The 22,277-nt window shown below is 31.3% G+C and overlaps 2 protein-coding genes across 2 annotated transcripts in view; both read left to right on the top strand.

Annotated features, from left to right (window-relative positions):
- LOC143239217 (tether containing UBX domain for GLUT4) overlaps positions 1–22,277 on the top strand; it is a 36,240-nt gene that overhangs the window by 8,112 nt on the left and 5,851 nt on the right. The window contains exons 5-10 of the mRNA XM_076480109.1: positions 1,500–1,573; positions 3,781–4,231; positions 7,014–7,071; positions 7,576–7,651; positions 9,041–9,189; positions 15,428–15,490. Coding sequence (XP_076336224.1) covers positions 1,500–1,573; positions 3,781–4,231; positions 7,014–7,071; positions 7,576–7,651; positions 9,041–9,189; positions 15,428–15,490 — 871 coding nt within the window. The remainder of the gene's footprint in view (positions 1–1,499; positions 1,574–3,780; positions 4,232–7,013; positions 7,072–7,575; positions 7,652–9,040; positions 9,190–15,427; positions 15,491–22,277) is intronic.
- On the top strand, positions 15,505–22,276 carry LOC143239218 (uncharacterized). The gene is made up of 2 exons (XM_076480110.1): positions 15,505–16,051; positions 16,086–22,276. The coding sequence occupies exon 2, from the start codon at positions 19,776–19,778 to the stop codon at positions 20,313–20,315; it is 540 nt and encodes a 179-aa protein (XP_076336225.1). The 5' UTR covers positions 15,505–16,051; positions 16,086–19,775; the 3' UTR covers positions 20,316–22,276.

The following is a 22,277-nucleotide window of genomic DNA, read 5'->3' as shown; positions in this document are numbered from 1 at the left end:
GATGATAAGAGAGTGACCTCCCTATCTAATTTCACATTGATATGATTCTTGAACACAGCGTGTAATGTTTATTATGTTAAGTTAGAAAAATAGAGACCCAAATTTCTATCCTTTGTTACAAAGAAATGTGTTTAGTTTTAACTACCTAATGGACAGTTACTCCAGCTAGTGTAATGTTTCATGTGTTTTTGTTTCAACTACCTAATGGAAGGTTACTCCAGCTAGTGTAATGTTTCATGTGTTTTTGTTTCAACTACCTAATGGACGGTTACTCCAGCTAGTGTAATGTTTCATGTCTTTTGGTTTCAACTACCTAATGGACGGTTACTCCAGCTAGTGTAATGTTTCATGTGTTTTGTTTCAACTACCTAATGGACGGTTACTCCAGCTAGTGTAATGTTTCATGTGTTTTTGTTTCAACTACCTAATGGACAATTACTCCAGCTAGTGTGATATTTCATGTGTTTTTGTTTCAACTACCTAATGGACGGTTACTCCAGCTAGTGTGATATTTCATGTATTTTTGTTTCAACTACCTAATGGACGGTTACTCCAGCTAGTGTGATATTTCATGTGTTTTTGTTTCAACTACCTGATGGACAATTACTCCAGCTAGTGTGATATTTCATGTGTTTTTGTTTCAACTACCTAATGGACGGTTACTCCAGCTAGTGTGATATTTCATGTATTTTTGTTTCAACTACCTAATGGACGGTTACTCCAGCTAGTGTGATATTTCATGTGTTTTTGTTTCAACTACCTAATGGACAATTACTCCAGCTAGTGTGATATTTCATGTGTTTTTGTTTCAACTACCTAATGGACAATTACTCCAGCTAGTGTGATATTTCATGTGTTTTTGTTTCAACTACCTAATGGACGGTTACTCCAGCTAGTGTGATATTTCATGTATTTTTGTTTCAACTACCTAATGGACGGTTACTCCAGCTAGTGTGATATTTCATGTGTTTTTGTTTCAACTACCTAATGGACGGTTACTCCAGCTAGTGTGATATTTCATGTGTTTTTGTTTCAACTACCTAATGGACGGTTACTCCAGCTAGTGTAATGTTTCATGTGTTTTGGTTTCAACTACCTAATGGACGGTTACTCCAGCTAGTGTTATGTTTCATGTGTTTTTGTTTCAACTACCTAATGGATGGTTACTCCAGCTAGTGTAATGTTTCAGATTTGTTTTGGGCTTCAGTTTAAATTGAATTTAATAATTGCTCATCTCCATTTTGGTTTATTTATTTCTAGACTTTAGCAAGATTTTAGTGGCTTTATTTAATTTATTCATAGATGAAACTCCTACTCATTTATATCAGTTCATAGATCTGCTGTTGTCCTATACACTTTTCACTATTCATTGATGTTTGTGTTTTTTTCTTGATTGTGATTTAATTTTACAAATGTTATTTCTTTTGTAAAAGGCAATTAAATGTTTTTTATGTAACATTTGTTAAGGACTGATTTATCTTTTTTTATTGGTTACTCAGGTTGCTGGTGAGGTGGCATTAAAAAATACAACCCTTCATAGTTTAGGTCTAACAAGTGGAAAAGCTATAATTAGGTATGTTTAATGTTATTTTTGATCAACCTTTTAAATATGTATCTTAAAACATAACTAACATAATTGAGTGAAATGTAAAAGTAAAACCTAAATACAGTGAAATTATTTATGTAACTAATATATTTCAAGATGAGAAATAATGCAGAAGTGTTGGGGATAAAGCAGGAACAATGCTCAGAGCAGTTTGACTAGATCTATATAATTATTTATACCAACTTAAAAATAACAGTTGAGAGAACTTGTGTCAAAAAGTAACCTCTCCATTGGTTATAAACATTTAGTTCAACTAAGAGTCATAACTTGTCAACCAGTTATACTAAGTGTACAAAGTGGATGTGGTATACATCGAGTGTTTGGAGTAACTTATTTTTCCAATCTCCCAACATGCCCTATAGAACTTGATAGAAGGGTGAGTAAATGGAACATGTAACCTAGATTTGGTCTGTATGTGAAAGGTAAGTATGAGTCGAGAACCGTTCAATTTAAAAAGACAAATTTGACATTTATTGAATTTTTAGAGAACAAGATAATAAACAAATCTTGATAATTTTTATTTAAAGTTTATTTTTAAATAGAAGAATTAAAACTTTGAACTATAAATTTTAATGTTGATTTCATTGATAAAAATTGATCATAAAATAGCCTAATTTTAAACGTAATTAAATAAAGTTGTGACATGTACGGTAAAGGGTAACAACAAGAAAGGAGTTATTCTTGATGATGAGAAACCCACTTGAAATAAAAATGTATCTCAGAACAGCTGGTATGGGTATTAACACTTTTATTGATAAGCAGAAAACAAAATTTCCACCTTTCTAGGTCATCTTCAGGTTAAGGTTAAGATTCTTGTTATTATTGATATATAACAATCTGTTATTTATGTAAATTTAACTGTCCAAACTAGAATTTTCAAATGTGCCAAAACTGCTTCAGAAAATAACTTATGTTAAAAGTGAGAAGAGACATAATAATATACTGTATAAAAAACGTGTCATAAAGAAAGTGTGAGTTAATTAAAATACATAAAGTCTATTTTTTAAGTTATCAAACTGTTTAGGAAAGGAAGAAACTGAGTTTTGTTTTTTAATATCAGTTAATGTTTAGAATAAAAAAATGAATGTTTCGAGAGACATTTCAATAAGTGTCAAGTGTGACCCAGTAGTTAGCATGCCAAATTGTGATACTGAATATTGTAGTTTGTAATATGTTACTCTGAATTTTAGACTCACTAGTGAATTATAAAAGTGATGGTCCAATCACACTATTTGGTATGATAAGAGAAGGCTTAGATGATGGGTATTGTTAACTAATTACTTTTCCTCTTGTCTTTCACTTCAAAATACAGCCTTCATGTAGCTGTGTTCTACATAGAGGAAAACAAACAGACTTGTGCATAAGACACAAGCTCATCTGGACCAAATACAACAAATGAACACAGAAGTTACCAATAAATAAATAAGACATGTAAATATAGTCTTAGACTATTTTTTTTAAGAAAGCTGAAGGTTAAACATTATATTTTTAGTATATATTTTTTCATTCAGTTAGTTTTTATTATTATTCACAGTCAGATTACATTGTCACTTAACTTTGTAATACTCATTTTAATATTTTAACACCACTAATAATGAGCTATTTTTTTAGTTGTGACCTTCATAGTTTACTTTTATATTATTAAACATTATTAATAACATATATTCCTAAATATAAAGATCTAGTGTAACAAAAGTTAGTCTCAATGAAGTTAAATTTATAATAATCTATCAAAGAAAATATGAGATTGTTATAGATATTGTATTTATTGTTCTATCATGTAAGTTTCAGGGCTTTTAATTTCTCTGTGAAAATGCAGCCAGAAGAAAAATGTCAAGACGTATGTTAAAAATTAATTTAAAAATATGACTGGCTTTCTACTTGTATCATTAAAAGTTATAGCTGATGCAGTGTGAACATGAAAAGTAGTTCTGTGGGTAAAGTCAATTTGGTGAACATAAAAGTTGAGTCTTTGAACTTGACATTGATGGAATTGCTACATGCGTTAATGTACCGTCCTGTTGAGTCTATGTACTTGACATTGATAGAATTGTTATATGGGTTAATGTACCGTCCTGTTGAGTCTATGTACTTGACATTGATGGAATTGTTATATAGGTTAATGTACGTCCTGTTGAGTCGATGTACTTGACATTGATGGAATTGTTATATAGGCTAATGTACCGTCCTGTTGAGTCACTGAAGAACCAAGCTCATGTCACAAAACCCCTCTCTCATCTGCATGTACAAGACTTTAAACCTGATCAGCCAGAAAGTGACAAATGTTTATCTACTAATGTTGAAACAATATCTGAAACCAGCTTGATGGCAGATCCATTGAACCAAGATCTTCCTCGTTTTGTGGTTCCCACTCAGGAAGATCCATTGAACCAAGATTGTCCTCGTCTTACGGTACCCACTCAGGAAGATTCATTGAACTCCTTTGTAGAAGTTCAAGAACAACCAGATGCTGTATCCTCAGAGGAAGTCAGAATAGATGCTGAAGATGTTCCAGATAGAATGCAAGATAATCAACGTGCAACAGGCAATAGCCAGTGTGTTGAGGAAGTGGACAAAAATTGTCAGCCAATAGACAGCATGGAGACTGAGAGTGAACTGGTATATGTAAGTATCTCTTTTCCATTCTTGGGAATTAAATATTTTGAAGCAAATATCTTTCAACAATGAAGTTTGATATTCAAGGTGTGAAATGTTTGTATTAACTTAAAGGTCTTAGTTCAATAAAAACTATTTTTTAATGCAAAAACACTTGAAACTAAGCTTCGTTTCATTTTCAGTAATGTAATTTTTCTCAAGATTAGAATAGTATATGAGTATTCATTTAGTAAGAAGTGTATTTCTGTGTGCAAATTAGCTTCAATAAACATTACATTCAGTATACATGTGCTTATTTCTAGTTGTATCAATTTCAAAGGATGTATTATGTAAAAAGTCATCAAATGTTTCATTGTCTTTCTGTACTTATTTAGAAAAGTTTTATGAAAAAATAGTACTAAAAAGGAAAACATGTAATTGACAAGTATGGTGGAGAGGTGGTACTTGTTGTGTTCTGTATATTGACAGGCACAGTGGATAGGTGGTACATATTGTGTTCTGTATATTGACAGGCACAGTGGATAGGTGGTACATATTGTGTTCTGTATATTGACAGGTACAGTGGATAGGTGGTACATATTGTGTTGTGTATATTGACGGGCACAGTGGACAGATGGTATATATTGTGTTCTATATATTGACGGGCACAGTGGATAGGTGGTACATATTGTGTTCTGTATATTAGTGGGCACAGTGGACAGATGCTACACATTGTGTTTTGTATATTGACGGGCACAGTGGACAGATGCTACACATTGTGTTTTGTATATTGACGGGCACAGTGGACAGATGCTACACATTGTGTTTTGTATATTGACGGGCACAGTGGACAGATGCTACACATTGTGTTCTGTATATTGATGGGCACAGTGGACAGATGGTACATATTGTGTTCTGTATATTGACAGGCATAGTGGACAGGTGGTACATATTGTGTTCTTTATATTGACGGACACAGTGGATAGATGGTACATATTGTGTTCTGTATATTGACAGGCACAGTGGACAGATGGTACACATTATGTTCTGTATATTGACGGGCACAGTGGAGAGATGGTACACATTGTGTTCTGTATATTGACGGGCACAGTGGACAGATGCTACACATTGTGTTTTGTATATTGACAGGCACAGTGGACAGATGCTACACATTGTGTTTTGTATATTGACGGGCACAGTGGACAGATGCTACACATTGTGTTTTGTATATTGACGGGCACAGTGGACAGATGCTACACATTGTGTTTTGTATATTGACGGGCACAGTGGACAGATGCTACACATTGTGTTCTGTATATTGATGGGCACAGTGGACAGATGGTACATATTGTGTTCTGTATATTGACAGGCATAGTGGACAGGTGGTACATATTGTGTTCTTTATATTGACGGACACAGTGGATAGATGGTACATATTGTGTTCTGTATATTGACAGGCACAGTGGACAGATGGTACACATTGTGTTCTGTATATTGACGGGCACAGTGGAGAGATGGTACACATTGTGTTCTGTATATTGACGGGCACAGTGGACAGATGCTACACATTGTGTTTTGTATATTGACAGGCACAGTGGACAGATGCTACACATTGTGTTTTGTATATTGATGGGCACAGTGGACAGATGCTACACATTGTGTTCTGTATATTGATGGGCACAGTGGACAGATGATACATATTGTGTTTTGTATATTGACAGGCACAGTGGACAGATGGTACATATTGTGTTCTGTATATTGACGGGCACAGTGGATAGATGGTACATTTATTTTATTTACTTATACAATTTTTTGTAAACTGTTCATGCATGACATGTAACATTGATTTTGTGAAACTCTGTCTAATGTTTGTTTTTATCAACTCTGTGTTAGACTTAATTACTTTGTGTTATATTACTTGCACACTTCTTACTTATTGTACATTGTATAGCTTTTTACAGTGTTAGGTATTGTAAAATATTTTGTTTACTTAGAGGCCATGTGTATTATGGTGTTATCCAATGACAGTGCATCAGACATGTTGATTTGATTTTTATCAATGTGAACATTAGAAGAAATGATTGATTTACATTTTTATTTTATTAAACCCCTGTTGGGCTCATTTCAAACTTCACTAATGAATGTTTTGACAAGAATTTCTACCAACATGTTTACCGATGTTTATCAGTCAGTATCAACCAATTAAATGTGAACTGACACTGGAGGACTAAACCCATGAGTGTGGTCATCTAACATTTTCTCAGTTAGTAGTTGCAGGTACAGATTTCATTCTGTTTTACTTTACACTTCTTCAGGAACATTCTAATGTCGTAGGACATTTCTACCTTCAAACACATGAAATGTTTGAAGATTAATGCCAGGAAACGAACTCAACAAAGAAAGTGCACTACCATCTACATGCACGACACAAGAACTGTGCTTTGAAAAATTTTTTTCAAATTATCTATCACAGTTTTATTAATTAGATTAGTTTTATTGAAAATGTATGAGTTATGTAAACTGCTTTAGATAAGGTTATTTACTCACATATGAACATATAGAAGTGACAGTTATACAAAGTCATGTAACCTCAAATGTTTTGCTCACTTTATGCCTATTTGTGCATTATAACCCCCTTTAATGTACATCACAAAAAATATAATCAGTGCAAAGTCTAATGTGGTGTTGGTAATATTTACTTCCAACTTAGTAACAACTGTGTGTTCCTATGCCAATAAGTAAATCCTACATTACACTGTTGTACAAGTTAACTATTATCCATATTATTGATATATTTCTTTATATTCTGTAGATAGGACAAAGAGAAGCACTTTTGTTTAATATTCAAGACATGACTCCTATTTCAAAAGGTAAAAACACTATATATAACTTGCTTAGTGGTAATTAAAATGAAGGCTATACTGTCAGTTATGTTCTTGTGGATTAGTGCTATAGCTTGATGTGAATAGAATTAACAGAGCAAAGATTTTTGCACTTATTTAAAACAGAGTGGTTTAGAATACTGTGATTCTGTTAATAAATCTTATTTGGTCAGATGACCATATATCTTTAAAAATTTCCTGATTATACTTCGTTATCATATATCTTGTATCCATATATTCACTCGGTATCCACATAGTTAGACAAACCAACTACCGTACTGTTTGTTACTTAAAAGTTTTTCCCATCTATACTATTTTATGCAAATACTGAAGTTATAATGCATGGTGTATAATGTCTTATATGAGATTATGAAACAGTAAGCTTAAATAATGGTTAAAGTGTGCCTGTATTGATTAGGAACAACTCTGTAACTAGATTTGAGTCCAAGGTAAGGCAGTGTGTGAAATGATTTGTGTTCTTTTCTTTGCCAGACGATTTACCAGATGAGTTTTATGAGGTGACGCTCGATGATGTTCGCTACTTGTTAAAGGATTTAAAGAAACAAAGGTTAGTGTTTGTCATCTAGTTAATGGAGTGATTGAAACCACAAAATATATTATTTATCTGTCTTGTAACAACCCTTTATATTATACTTATTATTTTGATTCAGTTTAATACACATGTTTCTCTAATTCATCAGTGTAAGATCTGTTGATTAATTTTACAGTTTATACTTTTTCAAATTAATTTAACACAAGGAACTTGGTTGATTTGCCCTGACTATATGTTAGACTCTTCATGTGATATCCAAACAAACCTTATGACTGGAACTTAAAATACAGTGTACTGTATCTGAACACAACATTATTAAGGGTTATTAACTATGAGTACACTCAGTAAAATTCAGGGAGTATTCTTTTAGTAACTTCAATCATTTTTTTATTTTCAGCACTTACTTTTTCTCACCATTCAACCTAATGACTAATTCTTGTAATGTTGCAGTCTCACAGGAAGAGTTTCTTCTGTAAATGTATTCAGTTTGAATGGTAGTTAACAGAAGTAAATTTGCACAACCGTATTTTTAACAATTATATTTCAACCTTTGGACAACCACCCTACTGGTTGGGGTGCTAAACTCTCAGTCCATGAGTCACAGGTTTATAACCCCCTTCATTAAACATGCTTGCCCTCTCAACTGTGGGAGCATTGTAATATGAAAGTCAACCCCTATTATTCAGTTATAACAGCCTAAGAGTTGGCAGTTGATGATGTGGGCTTGCTGTCTTAGCTAAATTAGAAATGGTTAGCACAGATAACCCTCAAGTATCTTTGAGCAAAATTGAGCATAGCAAACTACCCCAAAAATTGTTAAGAGTAAATTAAATAGTCAGAGGAGCTATTCATATGGGTGAAAGTATTTTTAATAGTTCTTGTAACAATGTTAATTGTAATTGATAAATAACATAAGACAATACAAACATGTTAATTGTAATTAGAAAATGAAACTAGCATTCACTTGCAACAAGACAGACATGGGGGAAGTTGTCTGGTAGATAAATAACACAAGACAACACAAACATGGAGAATATGGCAAAACATCAACTGTAAATAAAAAATTGCAAAATGAAAAAGTCATGTAACTTTAATCATGATCAAGCTAGAATGAATAGATTGAAATTAAAATTGTGTCGGGCAGAGACAAAATGTTTATAAACTGAAAAAAACAAAGATGGCTAAAGCACTTAATGTTTCACATAATCAGTACCTGAGATACCTGAATATGTTTATATTTAATCTGAGAGGAATTTAAACTTTGTTTTGGAACAGCATGGGATCTGTTGGTCCATCTCAATTGTTCCATCCTCCAAAGTGAATTAAAATACTTCTAGAAAAGTTTAAAAAATACATAAAGCCATTTTTTATCACTTGTGTACTTATTGAGCTTAAATTATATAGGCAACAACTAGAGGAACGACAATTGGAAACAAAATCAATGAGAGAAGCACAACAGATGGACCGTGCCTTGCGTTATAAACAAACAGTCATTCGTATCCAGTTCCCAGATAGACTTGTCTTACAATGTCGCTTTCCATCTGTTGAAAAAGGTTGGTATGATTTACACACAGAATGTCTGGATATTAAGAAGAATGAATGTCATACAATATTATTTAGATGTTAAAATATCAACAAGAATGGAAGTTATATAATATTATTTTACACGTTGATAATATCAACAAGAATGGAAGTTATATAATATTATTTTACACATTGATAATGTCAACAAGAATGGATGTTATTATTTTTGTGTTAATAATATCAACAAGAATGGAAGTTAAACAGTATTATTTTAGATGTTAATAATATCAAGAAGAATGGTAGTTAAACAATATTATTTTAAATGTTAATAATATCAACAAGAATGGATGTTAATATTATTTTAGGTGTTAATAATATCAAGAAGAATGGAAGTTAAACAATATCACTTTAAATGTTAATATTATCAACAAGAATTGAAGTTAAACAGTGTTATTTTAGTGTTAATAATATCAACAACAATGAGTTAAACAATATTATTTTAGACATTAATAATATCAATAAGAATGGTAGTTAAACAATATTATTTTCGATGTTAATAATATCAACAATAATGTAAGTTAAACAATATTATTTTAGATGTTAATAATATCAACAAGAATGGTAGTTAAACAATATTATTTTAAATGTTAATAATAACATCAACAAGAATGGAAGTTAAACAGTATAATTTTAGATGTTAATAATATCAACAAGAATGGAAGTTAAACAGTATAATTTTAGATGTTAATAATATCAACAATAATGTAAGTTATACAGTATTATTTTAGATGTTAATAATATCAACAATAATGTAAGTTATACAGTATTATTTTAGATGTTAATAATATCAACAATAATGTAAGTTATACAGTATTATTTTAGATGTTAATAATATCAAGAAGAATGGAAGTTAAACAATATTATTTTAAATGTTAATAATATCAACAAGAATTGAAGTTAAACAATATTATTTTAGTGTTAATAATATCAACAACAATGAGTTAAACAATATTATTTTATATGTTAATAATATCAAGAAGAATGGAAGTTAAACAATATTATTTTAGTGTTAATAATATCAACAAGAATGGGAGTTAAACAACATTTTAGTGTTAATAATATCAATTAGAATGGAAATTAAACAGTATTATTTTAGTGTTAATAATATCAACAAGAATGGAAGTTAAACAGTATTATTTTAGATGTTAATAATATCAAGAAGAATGGTAGTTAAACAGTGTTATTTTAGTGTTAATAATATCAACAACAATGAGTTAAACAAGATTATTTTAGATTTTAATAATATCAAGAAGAATGGTAGTTAAACAGTATTATTTTAGTGTTAATAATATCAAGAAGAATGAAAGTTAAACAGTATTATTTTAGATGTTAATGATATCAACAAGAATGGAAATTAAAGACTTATTTTAGACGTTAATAATATCAACAAGAATGAAAGTTAAACAATATTATTTTAGATGTTCATAATATCAACAACAATGAAAGTTAAAGAGTATTAATCTAGATGTTAATAATATCAACAAGAATGGATGTTAATATTATTTTAGGTGTAAATAATATCAAGAAGAATGGAAGTTAAACTATTAGTTTACATGCTAATAATATCAACAAGAATTGAAGTTAAACAGTATTATTTTAGTGTTAATAATATCAACAAGAATCGAACTTAAACAATATTATTTTAATGTTAATATCAACAAGAATGGGAGTTAAACAGTATTATTTTAGATGTAAATAATATCAAGAAGAATGGGAGTTAAACAATATTATTTTAGACATTAATAATATCAAGAAGAATGGTAGTTAAACAATATTATTTTAGATGTTAATAATATCAACAATAATGTAAGTTATACAGTATTATTTTAGATGTTAATAATATCAATAAGAATGGTAGTTAAACAATATTATTTTAGATGTTAAAATAATAACATCAACAAGAATGGAAGTTAAACAATATTAATTTAGATGTTAATAATATCAACAAGAATGGAAGTTAAACAGTATAATTTTAGATGTTCATAATATCAACAATAATGTAAGTTAAACAATATTATTTTAGATGTTAATAATATTAACAATAATGTAAGTTATACAGTATTATTTTAGATGTTAATAATATCAACAAGAATGGATGTTAATATTATTTTAGGTGTCAATAATATCAATTAGAATGGAAGTTAAACTATTAGTTTACATGCTAATAATATCAACAAGAATTGAAGTTAAACAGTATTATTTTAGATGTAAATAATATCAAGAAGAATGGTAGTTAAACAGTATTATTTTAGTGTTAATACTATCAAGAAGAATGGGAGTTAAACAATATTATTTTAGACATTAATAATATCAATAAGAATGGTAGTTAAACAATATTATTTTCGATGTTAATAATATCAACAATAATGTAAGTTATACAGTATTATTTTAGATGTTAATACTATCAAGAAGAATGGTAGTTAAACAATATTATTTTAAATGTTAAAATAATAACATCAACAAGAATGGAAGTTAAACAGTATAATTTTAGATGTTAATAATATCAACAAGAATGGAAGTTAAACAGTATAATTTTAGATGTTAATAATATCAACAATAATGTAAGTTATACAGTATTATTTTAGATGTTAATAATATCAACAATAATGTAAGTTATACAGTATTATTTTAGATGTTAATAATATCAACAATAATGTAAGTTATACAGTATTATTTTAGATGTTAATAATATCAAGAAGAATGGTAGTTAAACAATATCACTTTAAATGTTAATATTATCAACAAGAATTGAAGTTAAACAGTGTTATTTTAGTGTTAATAATATCAACAACAATGAGTTAAACAATATTATTTTATATGTTAATAATGTCAAGAAGAATGGAAGTTAAACAATATTATTTTAGTGTTAATAATATCAACAAGAATGGGAGTTAAACAACATTTTAGTGTTAATAATATGAAGACGAATGGAAATTAAACAGTATTATTTTAGTGTTAATAATATCAACAAGAATCGAAGTTAAACAGTATTAGACGTTAATAATATCAAGAAGAATGGTAGTTAAACAGTGTTATTTTAGTGTTAATAATATCAACAACAATGAGTTAAACAAGATTGTTTTAGATTTTAATAATATCAAGAAGAATGGTAGTTAAACAGTATTATTTTAGTGTTAATAATATCAAGAAGAATGAAAGTTAAACAGTATTATTTTAGATGTTAATGATATCAACAAGAATGGAAATTAAAGACTTATTTTAGACGTTAATAATATCAACAACGATGAAAGTTAAACAATATTATTTTAGATGTTCATAATATCAACAACAATGAAAGTTAAAGAGTATTAATCTAGATGTTAATAATATCAACAAGAATGGATGTTAATATTATTTTAGGTGTAAATAATATCAAGAAGAATGGAAGTTAAACTATTAGTTTACATGCTAATAATATCAACAAGAATTGAAGTTAAACAGTATTATTTTAGTGTTAATAATATCAACAAGAATCGAACTTAAACAATATTATTTTAATGTTAATATCAACAAGAATGGGAGTTAAACAGTATTATTTTAGATGTAAATAATATCAAGAAGAATGGGAGTTAAACAATATTATTTTAGACATTAATAATATCAAGAAGAATGGTAGTTAAACAATATTATTTTAGATGTTAATAATATCAACAATAATCTAAGTTATACAGTATTATTTTAGATGTTAATAATATCAATAAGAATGGTAGTTAAACAATATTATTTTAGATGTTAAAATAATAACATCAACAAGAATGGAAGTTAAACAATATTAATTTAGATGTTAATAATATCAACAAGAATGGAAGTTAAACAGTATAATTTTAGATGTTAATAATATCAACAATAATGTAAGTTAAACAATATTATTTTAGATGTTAATAATATTAACAATAATGTAAGTTATACAGTATTATTTTAGATGTTAATAATATCAACAAGAATGGATGTTAATATTATTTTAGGTGTCAATAATATCAATTAGAATGGAAGTTAAACTATTAGTTTACATGCTAATAATATCAACAAGAATTGAAGTTAAACAGTATTATTTTAGTATTAATAATATCAACAAGAATCGAAGTTAAACAATATTATTTTAGTGTTAATAATATCAACAAGAATGGGAGTTAAACAGTATTATTTTAGATGTAAATAATATCAAGAACAATGGTAGTTAAACAGTATTATTTTAGTGTTAATACTATCAAGAAGAATGGTAGTTAAACAGTATTATTTTAGTGTTAATACTATCAAGAAGAATGGGAGTTAAACAATATTATTTTAGACATTAATAATATCAAGAAGAATGGTAGTTAAACAATATTATTTTCGATGTTAATAATGTCAACAATAATGTAAGTTAAACAATATTATTTTCGATGTTAATAATGTCAACAATAATGTAAGTTATACAGTATTATTTTAGATGTTAATACTATCAAGAAGAATGGTAGTTAAACAATATTATTTTAGATGTTAAAATAATAACATCAACAAGAATGGAAGTTAAACAGTATAATTTTAGATGTTAATAATATCAACAATAATGTAAGTTATACAGTATTATTTTAGATGTTAATAATATCAACAATAATGTAAGTTATACAGTATTATTTTAGATGTTAATAATATCAACAATAATGTAAGTTATACAGTATTATTTTAGATGTTAATAATATCAACAATAATGTAAGTTATACAGTATTATTTTAGATGTTAATAATATCAAGAAGAATGGTAGTTAAACAATATTATTTTAAATGTTAATAATATCAACAAGAATTGAAGTTAAACAGTGTTATTTTAGTGTTAATAATATCAACAACAATGAGTTAAACAATATTATTTTATATGTTAATAATGTCAAGAAGAATGGAAGTTAAACAATATTATTTTAGTGTTAATAATATCAACAAGAATGGGAGTTAAACAATATTTATTTTAGTGTTAATAATATCAAGAAGAATGGTAGTTAAACAGTGTTATTTTAGTGTTAATAATATCAACAACAATGAGTCAAACAAGATTGTTTTAGATTTTAATAATATCAAGAAGAATGGTAGTTAAACAGTATTATTTTAGTGTTAATAATATCAAGAAGAATGAAAGTTAAACAGTATTATTTTAGATTTTAATGATATCAACAAGAATGGAAATTAAAGACTATTATTTTAGACGTTAATAATATCAACAACAATGAAAGTTAAACAATATTATTTTAGATGTTCATAATATCAACAACAATGAAAGTTAAAGAGTATTAATTTAGATGTTAATAATATCAACAAGAATGGATGTTAATATTATTTTAGGTGTAAATAATATCAAGAAGAATGGAAGTTAAACTATTAGTTTACATGCTAATAATATCAACAAGAATTGAAGTTAAACAATATTATTTTAGACATTAATAATATCAAGAAGAATTGAAATTAAACAATATTATTTTAGACATTAATAATATCAAGAAGAATGGTAGTTAAACAATATTATTTTAGATGTTAATAATATCAACAATAATATAAGTTATACAGTATTATTTTAGATGTTAATAATATCAACAATAATGTAAGTTATAAAATATTATTTTAGATGTTAATAATATCAAGAAGAATGGTAGTTAAACAATATTATTTTAGATGTTAAAATAATAGCATCAACAAGTTACACAGTATTATTTTAGATGTTAATAATATCAACAAGAATGGATGTTAATATTATTTTAGGTCTCAATAATATCAATTAGAATGGAAGTTAAACTATTAGTTTACATGCTAATAATATCAACAAGAATTGAAGTTAAACAGTATTATTTTAGTGTTAATAATACCAACAATAATGTAAGTTAAACAATATGATTTTAAATGTTAATAATATCAACAATAATGTAAGTTATACAGTTTTATTTTAGATGTTAGTAATATCAACAATAATGTAAGTTATACAGCATTATTTTAGATGTTAATAATATCAAGAAGAATGGTAGTTGAACAATATTATTTTTGATGTTAAAATAATAATATCAACAAGAATGGAAGTTAAACAGTATTATTTTAGATGTTAATAATATCAAGACAAATGGTAGCTAAACAGTATTATTTTAGTGTTTATAATATCAACAAGAATGAGAGTAATGTAACATTTTCTGTGTGCATGAAATACGTTGGTTAACAGTTTTCTGAAAATATACAATTTTTTTTTCAGTTGTAACTGTAATTGAGTTTCTAAAAGAATTTCTGGAAGACAAAAACCTGGAATTCTATCTGTGTAAGTATATTTCTTCAAGGTATCACAAACTATTTTTTGTCATAAGACTTGGACTTGTAATTTCTCAGCACCTTAATGTGTTTTATGTAGTTTAAAAGAAAATCATAAAAATACATATTTTTATTAAAGTGTCAGGTGGCCCAAACTCTGAAATTCCAAAAGTAAATTTTTTACCAGTCACTGAGCACACTTAAATGTACAGAATAGCCTTTAACTATCCTGCAGTCAAATGGGGACATTGTGCCCTGAGAGCAAAATGGATAATTCAATCAAATCAATAATAGGAAAGAAACTTAGAAAAATAAAAAAACAAAAACTGAATGTTTTTTTTTACTTATTTATTTTAATACATAAAAGTAAAGAAACTTGCAAATTTTGATGTTGGGTTGCTTTTAGTGTACTCCGAAGAAAATCATTTGTGTTTGAGGATTTATTAAATTTTTTCTAAGCATGATACAACATTCATTGCTGCCCTAATAAAGAAATATTGAAAAGAAATACTTTTGTGCAAAATAGTAAGAATTTGGAATTTGAATACACTGTATTCCACCTTTTGTCAAGGTGTCATGTACACTGTATTCCACCTTTTGTCAAGGTGTGATGTATTTGTCTTGGCTTTGAGAAGACGCGGGCTGGCAATCGATATGTAATGAAAGTCCTGTAATTTGAATACACTGTATTCCACCTTTTGTCAAGGTGTGATGTATTTGTCTTGGCTTTGAGAAGACGCGGGCTGGCAATCGATATGTAATGAAAGTCCTGTTTTTTTAAATGTGAGACTTCCAATTAAAGGGAGACTCACAAAAATGTCTTGGAAGAACAGTGTAATAAAGATTTATCATTGTGATAAGTTACTAGAAGGAAAGATGACTGTGGACAGTGTTTTCTGTAATTACAGCCTTGCTTATTTTAAACCTGTGAAACTTGATTATTGAACAAGAAGAGACAGGCTTGTATATGTAAAAACAGCTGGTTTGGGTTGAGATAATTTTTTATGTAAAGAAGTGAACAGTGTTTCGATCTTCTTTGATCATCATCAGGTTCACAAAGAAAGGAAGAGGTAACTGACCAATAGCTGACCACGTTTGAAGGGGGTTGTGTAATTGAGTGTAGGAATGTAGAGGGCATACTTGATGTTTGATTATATTTATTAATATAAATATCCATCTCCACTCGAAAAGATGGAGTTACACTGCTGACAGATATCCTTGTTTTGACATTTACATCACCACATGCACCTGCCACCATCAAGGCAGGTTATCCACATTCCAAGGTATGGCCGTACGTTCCAAACCCTCTTCGATGTTTCCAGTGTCAACAGTTCAGTCACTCAAAGATGTCATGTCATGGTTCCCTGACATGTGCTCATTGTGGTGGCAAGGACTACAATACCTATGAGTGTGAAACGGACCATCATTGCATCAATTCCAATGGTTCTCACACTTCCTACTTTTGTTCTTGCCCGAAATGGTTGGAGGAAAAATAGGTGCAGCATTTGAAAACAACTCATAACATTAGTTATCCTGAGGCTTGAAAATTGCTGTCCACCACTTCATCTCGGACATATGCTACTGCACTTCATTCCACAACTACTGTGGGAGTGCAGACAGATCTCTCTGTGCCTCCAAGAGAATTTTTCTCAAAACAAATGAAAAGCCTTTTGACCTCCATGGTTAAAAAGGTTGATGAATCAACTTCTTCACCCATCTCTGTTTCTCCCATACATTCCAACAAACCCCAAGATCCACATCCTTTGGTTCCAGGTACAGGCATTTCCTCGGATACATCTTTTTCTCCCACCCCAAGATGCAAGACAATAATTCATTCACATCCTCAGTCACTGGAATCCCCTTCTACAACAAAGACATGCCCAATTGACCCAGGGCAAGATCCAGGGAGGTCGATAGACATCCCCAAATAAGGACAGTAAGGAAGAAAAGACGTGGTTGTAAACAGAAGGGTTCTCCAGTCAATTCGCCCACCTGTCATTAAAAATGGCCACCTTGATACAATGGAACTGTCGAAGTTTACATTCTAATCTGGATGACATCAAAATACTGATTGTTTCCTACCATCCTGTATGTCTTTCCTTACAAGAAACATTTCTGAAACCTGCCAATACAGTCACCTTTCGGCAGTTTTCTCTGTACAGAAATAACAGGCTATGTGATGGACGAGTACATGGAAGGGTGGCACTGGTGGTTGATCAGCATGTGCCCACCCTGTCTTTGTCACTCAACACACCCTTGGAGGCCATAGCCATCCGTGTTTCCTTAGGTCATACCATCACTGTTTGTTCTCTCTTCCTGTCACCTGGAGAAACGTGATCAATCAGACCTTGATGCTCTCATTTAACAGTTGCCGTCTCCCTTTCTAATCCTGGGGGACTTTAATGGACATCATCTCCTCTGGGAAGTGCTGTTACTGATAGAAGGGGTCAATCTGTAGAGCGTATGTTCTCTGATCACAACCTTTCTCTTTTAAATACTGGTTCTTCCACTTATTTTCATGCACCTAATCAGTCCTTTACCGCTATTGATCTCTCAGTTTGCTCCCCTTCATCATTCTTCCATTTTTCATGAAGGGTTGACAATAATTCATGAGGCAGTAATCATTTTCCTATCATCTTGAGAGAGACTGGTCGTGGTCGATGCCACCCAAGCTGGATCAGACAGACTGGTCCACTTTCACTGCTCTCACAGAACTTGATCCTGCCATCGTCTGTTAGCCATCAACAGATGACTGTGTGGCAGCAGTAACTGACTGTATTATACAAGCAGCTGCTCAGTGTATTCCTAAAACCTTGACACGTTTTCCACGATATCGTCATCCGTGGTGGAATTCTGCCTGCCACATGGCACTGAAGGCTCAAAAGCGGGCCTGGGATATTTTTTGTAGATATCCCACACTTTCAAACCGCATCGCTTTTCAGCAGGCCCGTGCACATGCTAGGTAGGGTCAAAGCCAGAAGGAATCTTGCATTAAGTTCACAACTGGCATATCTTCTACGACCAGTTCCAAGATCATATGGGACAGGGTTCAAAAGGTCAGTGAGCACTACAAATCTGTCCCCCTCTCGATCTTACTTTCTGATGGCCAAGAGGTAGCTGATGTCCGGAGCATCGCCGATATTCTAGGTGAAAGCTTTTGACGGGTATCTAGCACTTCTGCTTGTTCCTCCACTTTCTTGGCCATCAAGACTCGGGCAAAGCATTCACCTCTTTCCTTTCAAACTGACTGTCTCTGTGACTATAATCGTCCATTCACACTGGTGGAACTGAAAATGGCCCTTTATTGGTCTGGCAGTACATCTGTTGGACCAGATGATGTACACTATGACATGCTGTGCTATCTCTCTCCTGCTTCTCTTGATATTCTTCTAATTGTTTTTAACCGGATCTGGCAGGAGAATGTTTTTCCTAATGCCTGGCACCAGGCTATTATCTTACCTTTCTCTAAGCCTGGGAAAGATCCCAAGATTCCTTCAAACCACTGTCCAGTTGCTTTGACAAGCTGTCTCTGTAAGACCTTAGAGAGAACGGTTAATGCTCGTCTTGTTTGGTTCCTCGATTAAAAAAACATCCTCTCGCCCACCCAATGTGGGTTCCGATGACAGCACTCCACCATGGAACCACCTGATTCAACTTGAAAGTCAATCAGAGAAGCCTTTCTCAATCGACAACATCTTGTATCAACATTCTTTCACATTGAGAAGGCTTATGACACAACATGGAGGTATGGCATTTTGCTAGACCTCCATATATATGTGTTACATGGCTATTTACCCATTTTTATTAAAAACCTTTTAATGGACAGGAAATTCCAAGTTCATGTCGGTTTGAAACTTTCCCGTACTTTTCTACAGGAACTTGGGGTCACTCAGGGCTGTGTTTTGAGTGTCACATTTTTCAGTATAAAGATAAATGACATCACTAAACAACTCCCTCTTGTTGTTGCAAATGGGCTCCATGTCGACGACTTTTACATCTCGTGTCAGTCATTGAACATGAGATATGTTGAGCGGCAACTACAAACTGCCCTCAATCATGTACTGAAGTGGACTACTGAGAACACATTTAATTTTTCTCTCTCTCTAAAACTGTTTGCACGCACTTTTGCTGCCAACGGGGTATTCACCCTCATCCTGAACTCCGTATCGGTGAAGTTTCGCTGCCAGTGGTCCCTGAGACCAAGTTCTTGGGGCTTATCTTTGACCGTAAGCTGACCTTTATACCACACTTAAAGCAGCTACGGGTCAAATGCACAAGAACACTGAACATCCTCCATGTCCTCTGCTGCCAGTTGGGGAGTGGATCAGTGTTCTATGTTAAAGATATATTGTGCTCTTATTTGTTCAAAACTCAACTATGGATCAATGGTCTATGGCTCTGCCAGATCCTCAGCCTTAAAGGTGCTGGACCCCATTCATCATCAAGGACTTCGACTCTGCACTGGGGCTTTCTGCACCTCCCCAGTTCAGAGCTTATACATGGAATCTCACGAACCTACTCTGCACCTTTGCCGTTTGCAACTGTCTTTACTATATTTTTCGAAACTTCACTCCTTACCAAAGCATCCCACCTGGGGATGTGTTTTCCTTCCTTGGTGGGCCATACTTTTTCATAACAGACGATCTGCTATTGCTCCGTTTGGCCTTCACATCCAGGCACAATTGGATGAATTGGGTCTGTCCTTGGATAACATTGCAGAATCCACTGGTCAGCCCATTCCACCATGGTTTATTACAGTCCCTAAATGTGATCTTTCTTTAAGTCATCTGAGAAAAACTTACTCCCAATTGGAAGAACCATCTTTTATTTACTGAACATCTTTCAAACAATCTTTCCATTCCATTTTATATAATGGTTCCAAATCAGGTAACTCTGTGGGCTCTGGCATGGTTTGTTATGGTTTGGTGGTTGCACACAGAATCCCCTCTACAGTTTCTGTGTTCACAACTAAACTGTATGCCATTTCTCTTGCCCTAGATCATATTGAAGCTAAGCAGTACTCCAACTGCATTATTTATATGACTCGCTTAGTTCTCTAATGTCCCTGGAATCGCTTTATGTTGCCTCACACCCTGTTCTCACTGATATTCAAAACCGACTGGCCCATTTCTCATTAACATCTACTTCTATCCAATTTTTCTGGATACTAGGCCACATCGGTATTCGCGGGTACGAGCTTGCAGACACAGCAGCTAAATCTATCTGCTCTGGCACAATCACCACTGTGCCTATTCCATACATGGACTATGGTCCTGTATTCAAGGCTCAGGACCGTGCCAGCTGACAGTCGACTTGGAATGAGCAACTTGAAAACAAGCTTTTCCAAATAAAATCCTATATTGGACTTTGGCTGTCTTGCTTCTTGTTCTAACTAGACTATGCATTGATCATAGTTTTTTAACTCATTGTTTTCTTTTATCTGAAACTGATGCACCAGTGTGTAGTCTGTGTAACACTCAGATCACTATAATCCACATTTTATTTTCTTGCCATCATTACGACTCTCAACGATGGCACCATTTTAAACATGTTCTGTCCCCAGGTTTGTCCATAATGTTAGACAGTGTTATTGGTGATGGTGACACCTAGATAAAGTTTTTAGTTTTTTAAAGGCCATTAATCTTTTTAATCTCATCTAAGTGTTTTAAATTTATACATTAAACCTTTTTAATTTTTCTGCATGTCTCTTAAAACTTTTATTACTTTACTTTTTAAAAATGGCCATAATGACACATAACCAGGACTGGAAAGGCCAACTTCAGGTGATTGACGGTGGTTCTTGTACTTACCTGTTAGTCTTCCTGGCAGGCTGTGATAATTACGATTATGCTACAAAAAGTCCTTTATGACTTCTCTTACTGTAGTTTCTCTCAACATTTTAGACTGGATGTCAACATTGGTTTTATGGTATTTATGTTTTTATGCTGTTTTGTTTTACCTTCATTTCCTTTTATAAATTTTACTACATTTACTGTATTTTTACCTTTTTACCGGACATTTGGCGCAGATAGCTTAGCTACTTTGTACCATAAAACACTAAATCAAACAACTAATCCTGTTTTAAATTGTGTATCGGTTCTTATAATGTTGAGGTTAAGAAATGATATTTGATTGCTTTCTTCCTGTCCACATGTGAAGTTAATGTTGGGATGTATAGAGTTAATGTGATTGAAAAATTTAAGTGTGTTCTGTATATAGAGATGTGAATCTCGCAATCATGTCATTTACATATCTGTACCAGCATAGTGGGAGATGTAATGCTGTGTTAATTGTTTGTGTTTCAACTAGCCAATATTTTTATGACACAAGCTGAAACACAAGCAATTATTTTACACCTGTGTAAAACTTGTTTATTGAACCAGAAGAGATTGGCTTAGTTTGATTATTTTAAATCTGTTTAAAACTTGCTTATTCAACAAGAAGAGATAGGCTTAGTTTGATTATTTTAAACCTGTGTTAAACTTGCTTATTCAACAAGAAGAGATAGGCTTAGTTTGATTATTTTAAACCTGTATAAAACTTGCTTATTCAACATGGAGAGATAGGCTTAGTTTGATTATTTTATCCTTGACTGCACCAACTTTCACTGTCAAAGTCATGTTTACATCCTAAGTATCTGTTGAATGAGGAATGTTTCACATTTATGAAGACCAGTTATTTGTGAAGGTGGAACTTGTTTGAAGATCATCTCCTACCTGATCTACACTACTGATTACAAAATAATCAAACATTGTTTTAGATTTTTATTAAATTATTCTGAAGTGAAACAAGTACTT

Source organism: Tachypleus tridentatus, chromosome 13, assembly GCF_004210375.1.
Source record: "Tachypleus tridentatus isolate NWPU-2018 chromosome 13, ASM421037v1, whole genome shotgun sequence".
NCBI lineage: Eukaryota > Metazoa > Arthropoda > Merostomata > Xiphosura > Limulidae > Tachypleus > Tachypleus tridentatus.
The sequence above is the reverse complement of the archived record's forward strand: the minus strand, read 5'-3'. Positions and strand labels throughout refer to the sequence as shown.

What these genes read in the sequence shown, in the direction of transcription:
- LOC143239218 (XM_076480110.1), top strand. Translation starts at nt 19,776, where the DNA reads ATGTCCTCTGCTGCCAGTTGGGGAGTGGATCAGTGTTCTATGTTAAAG.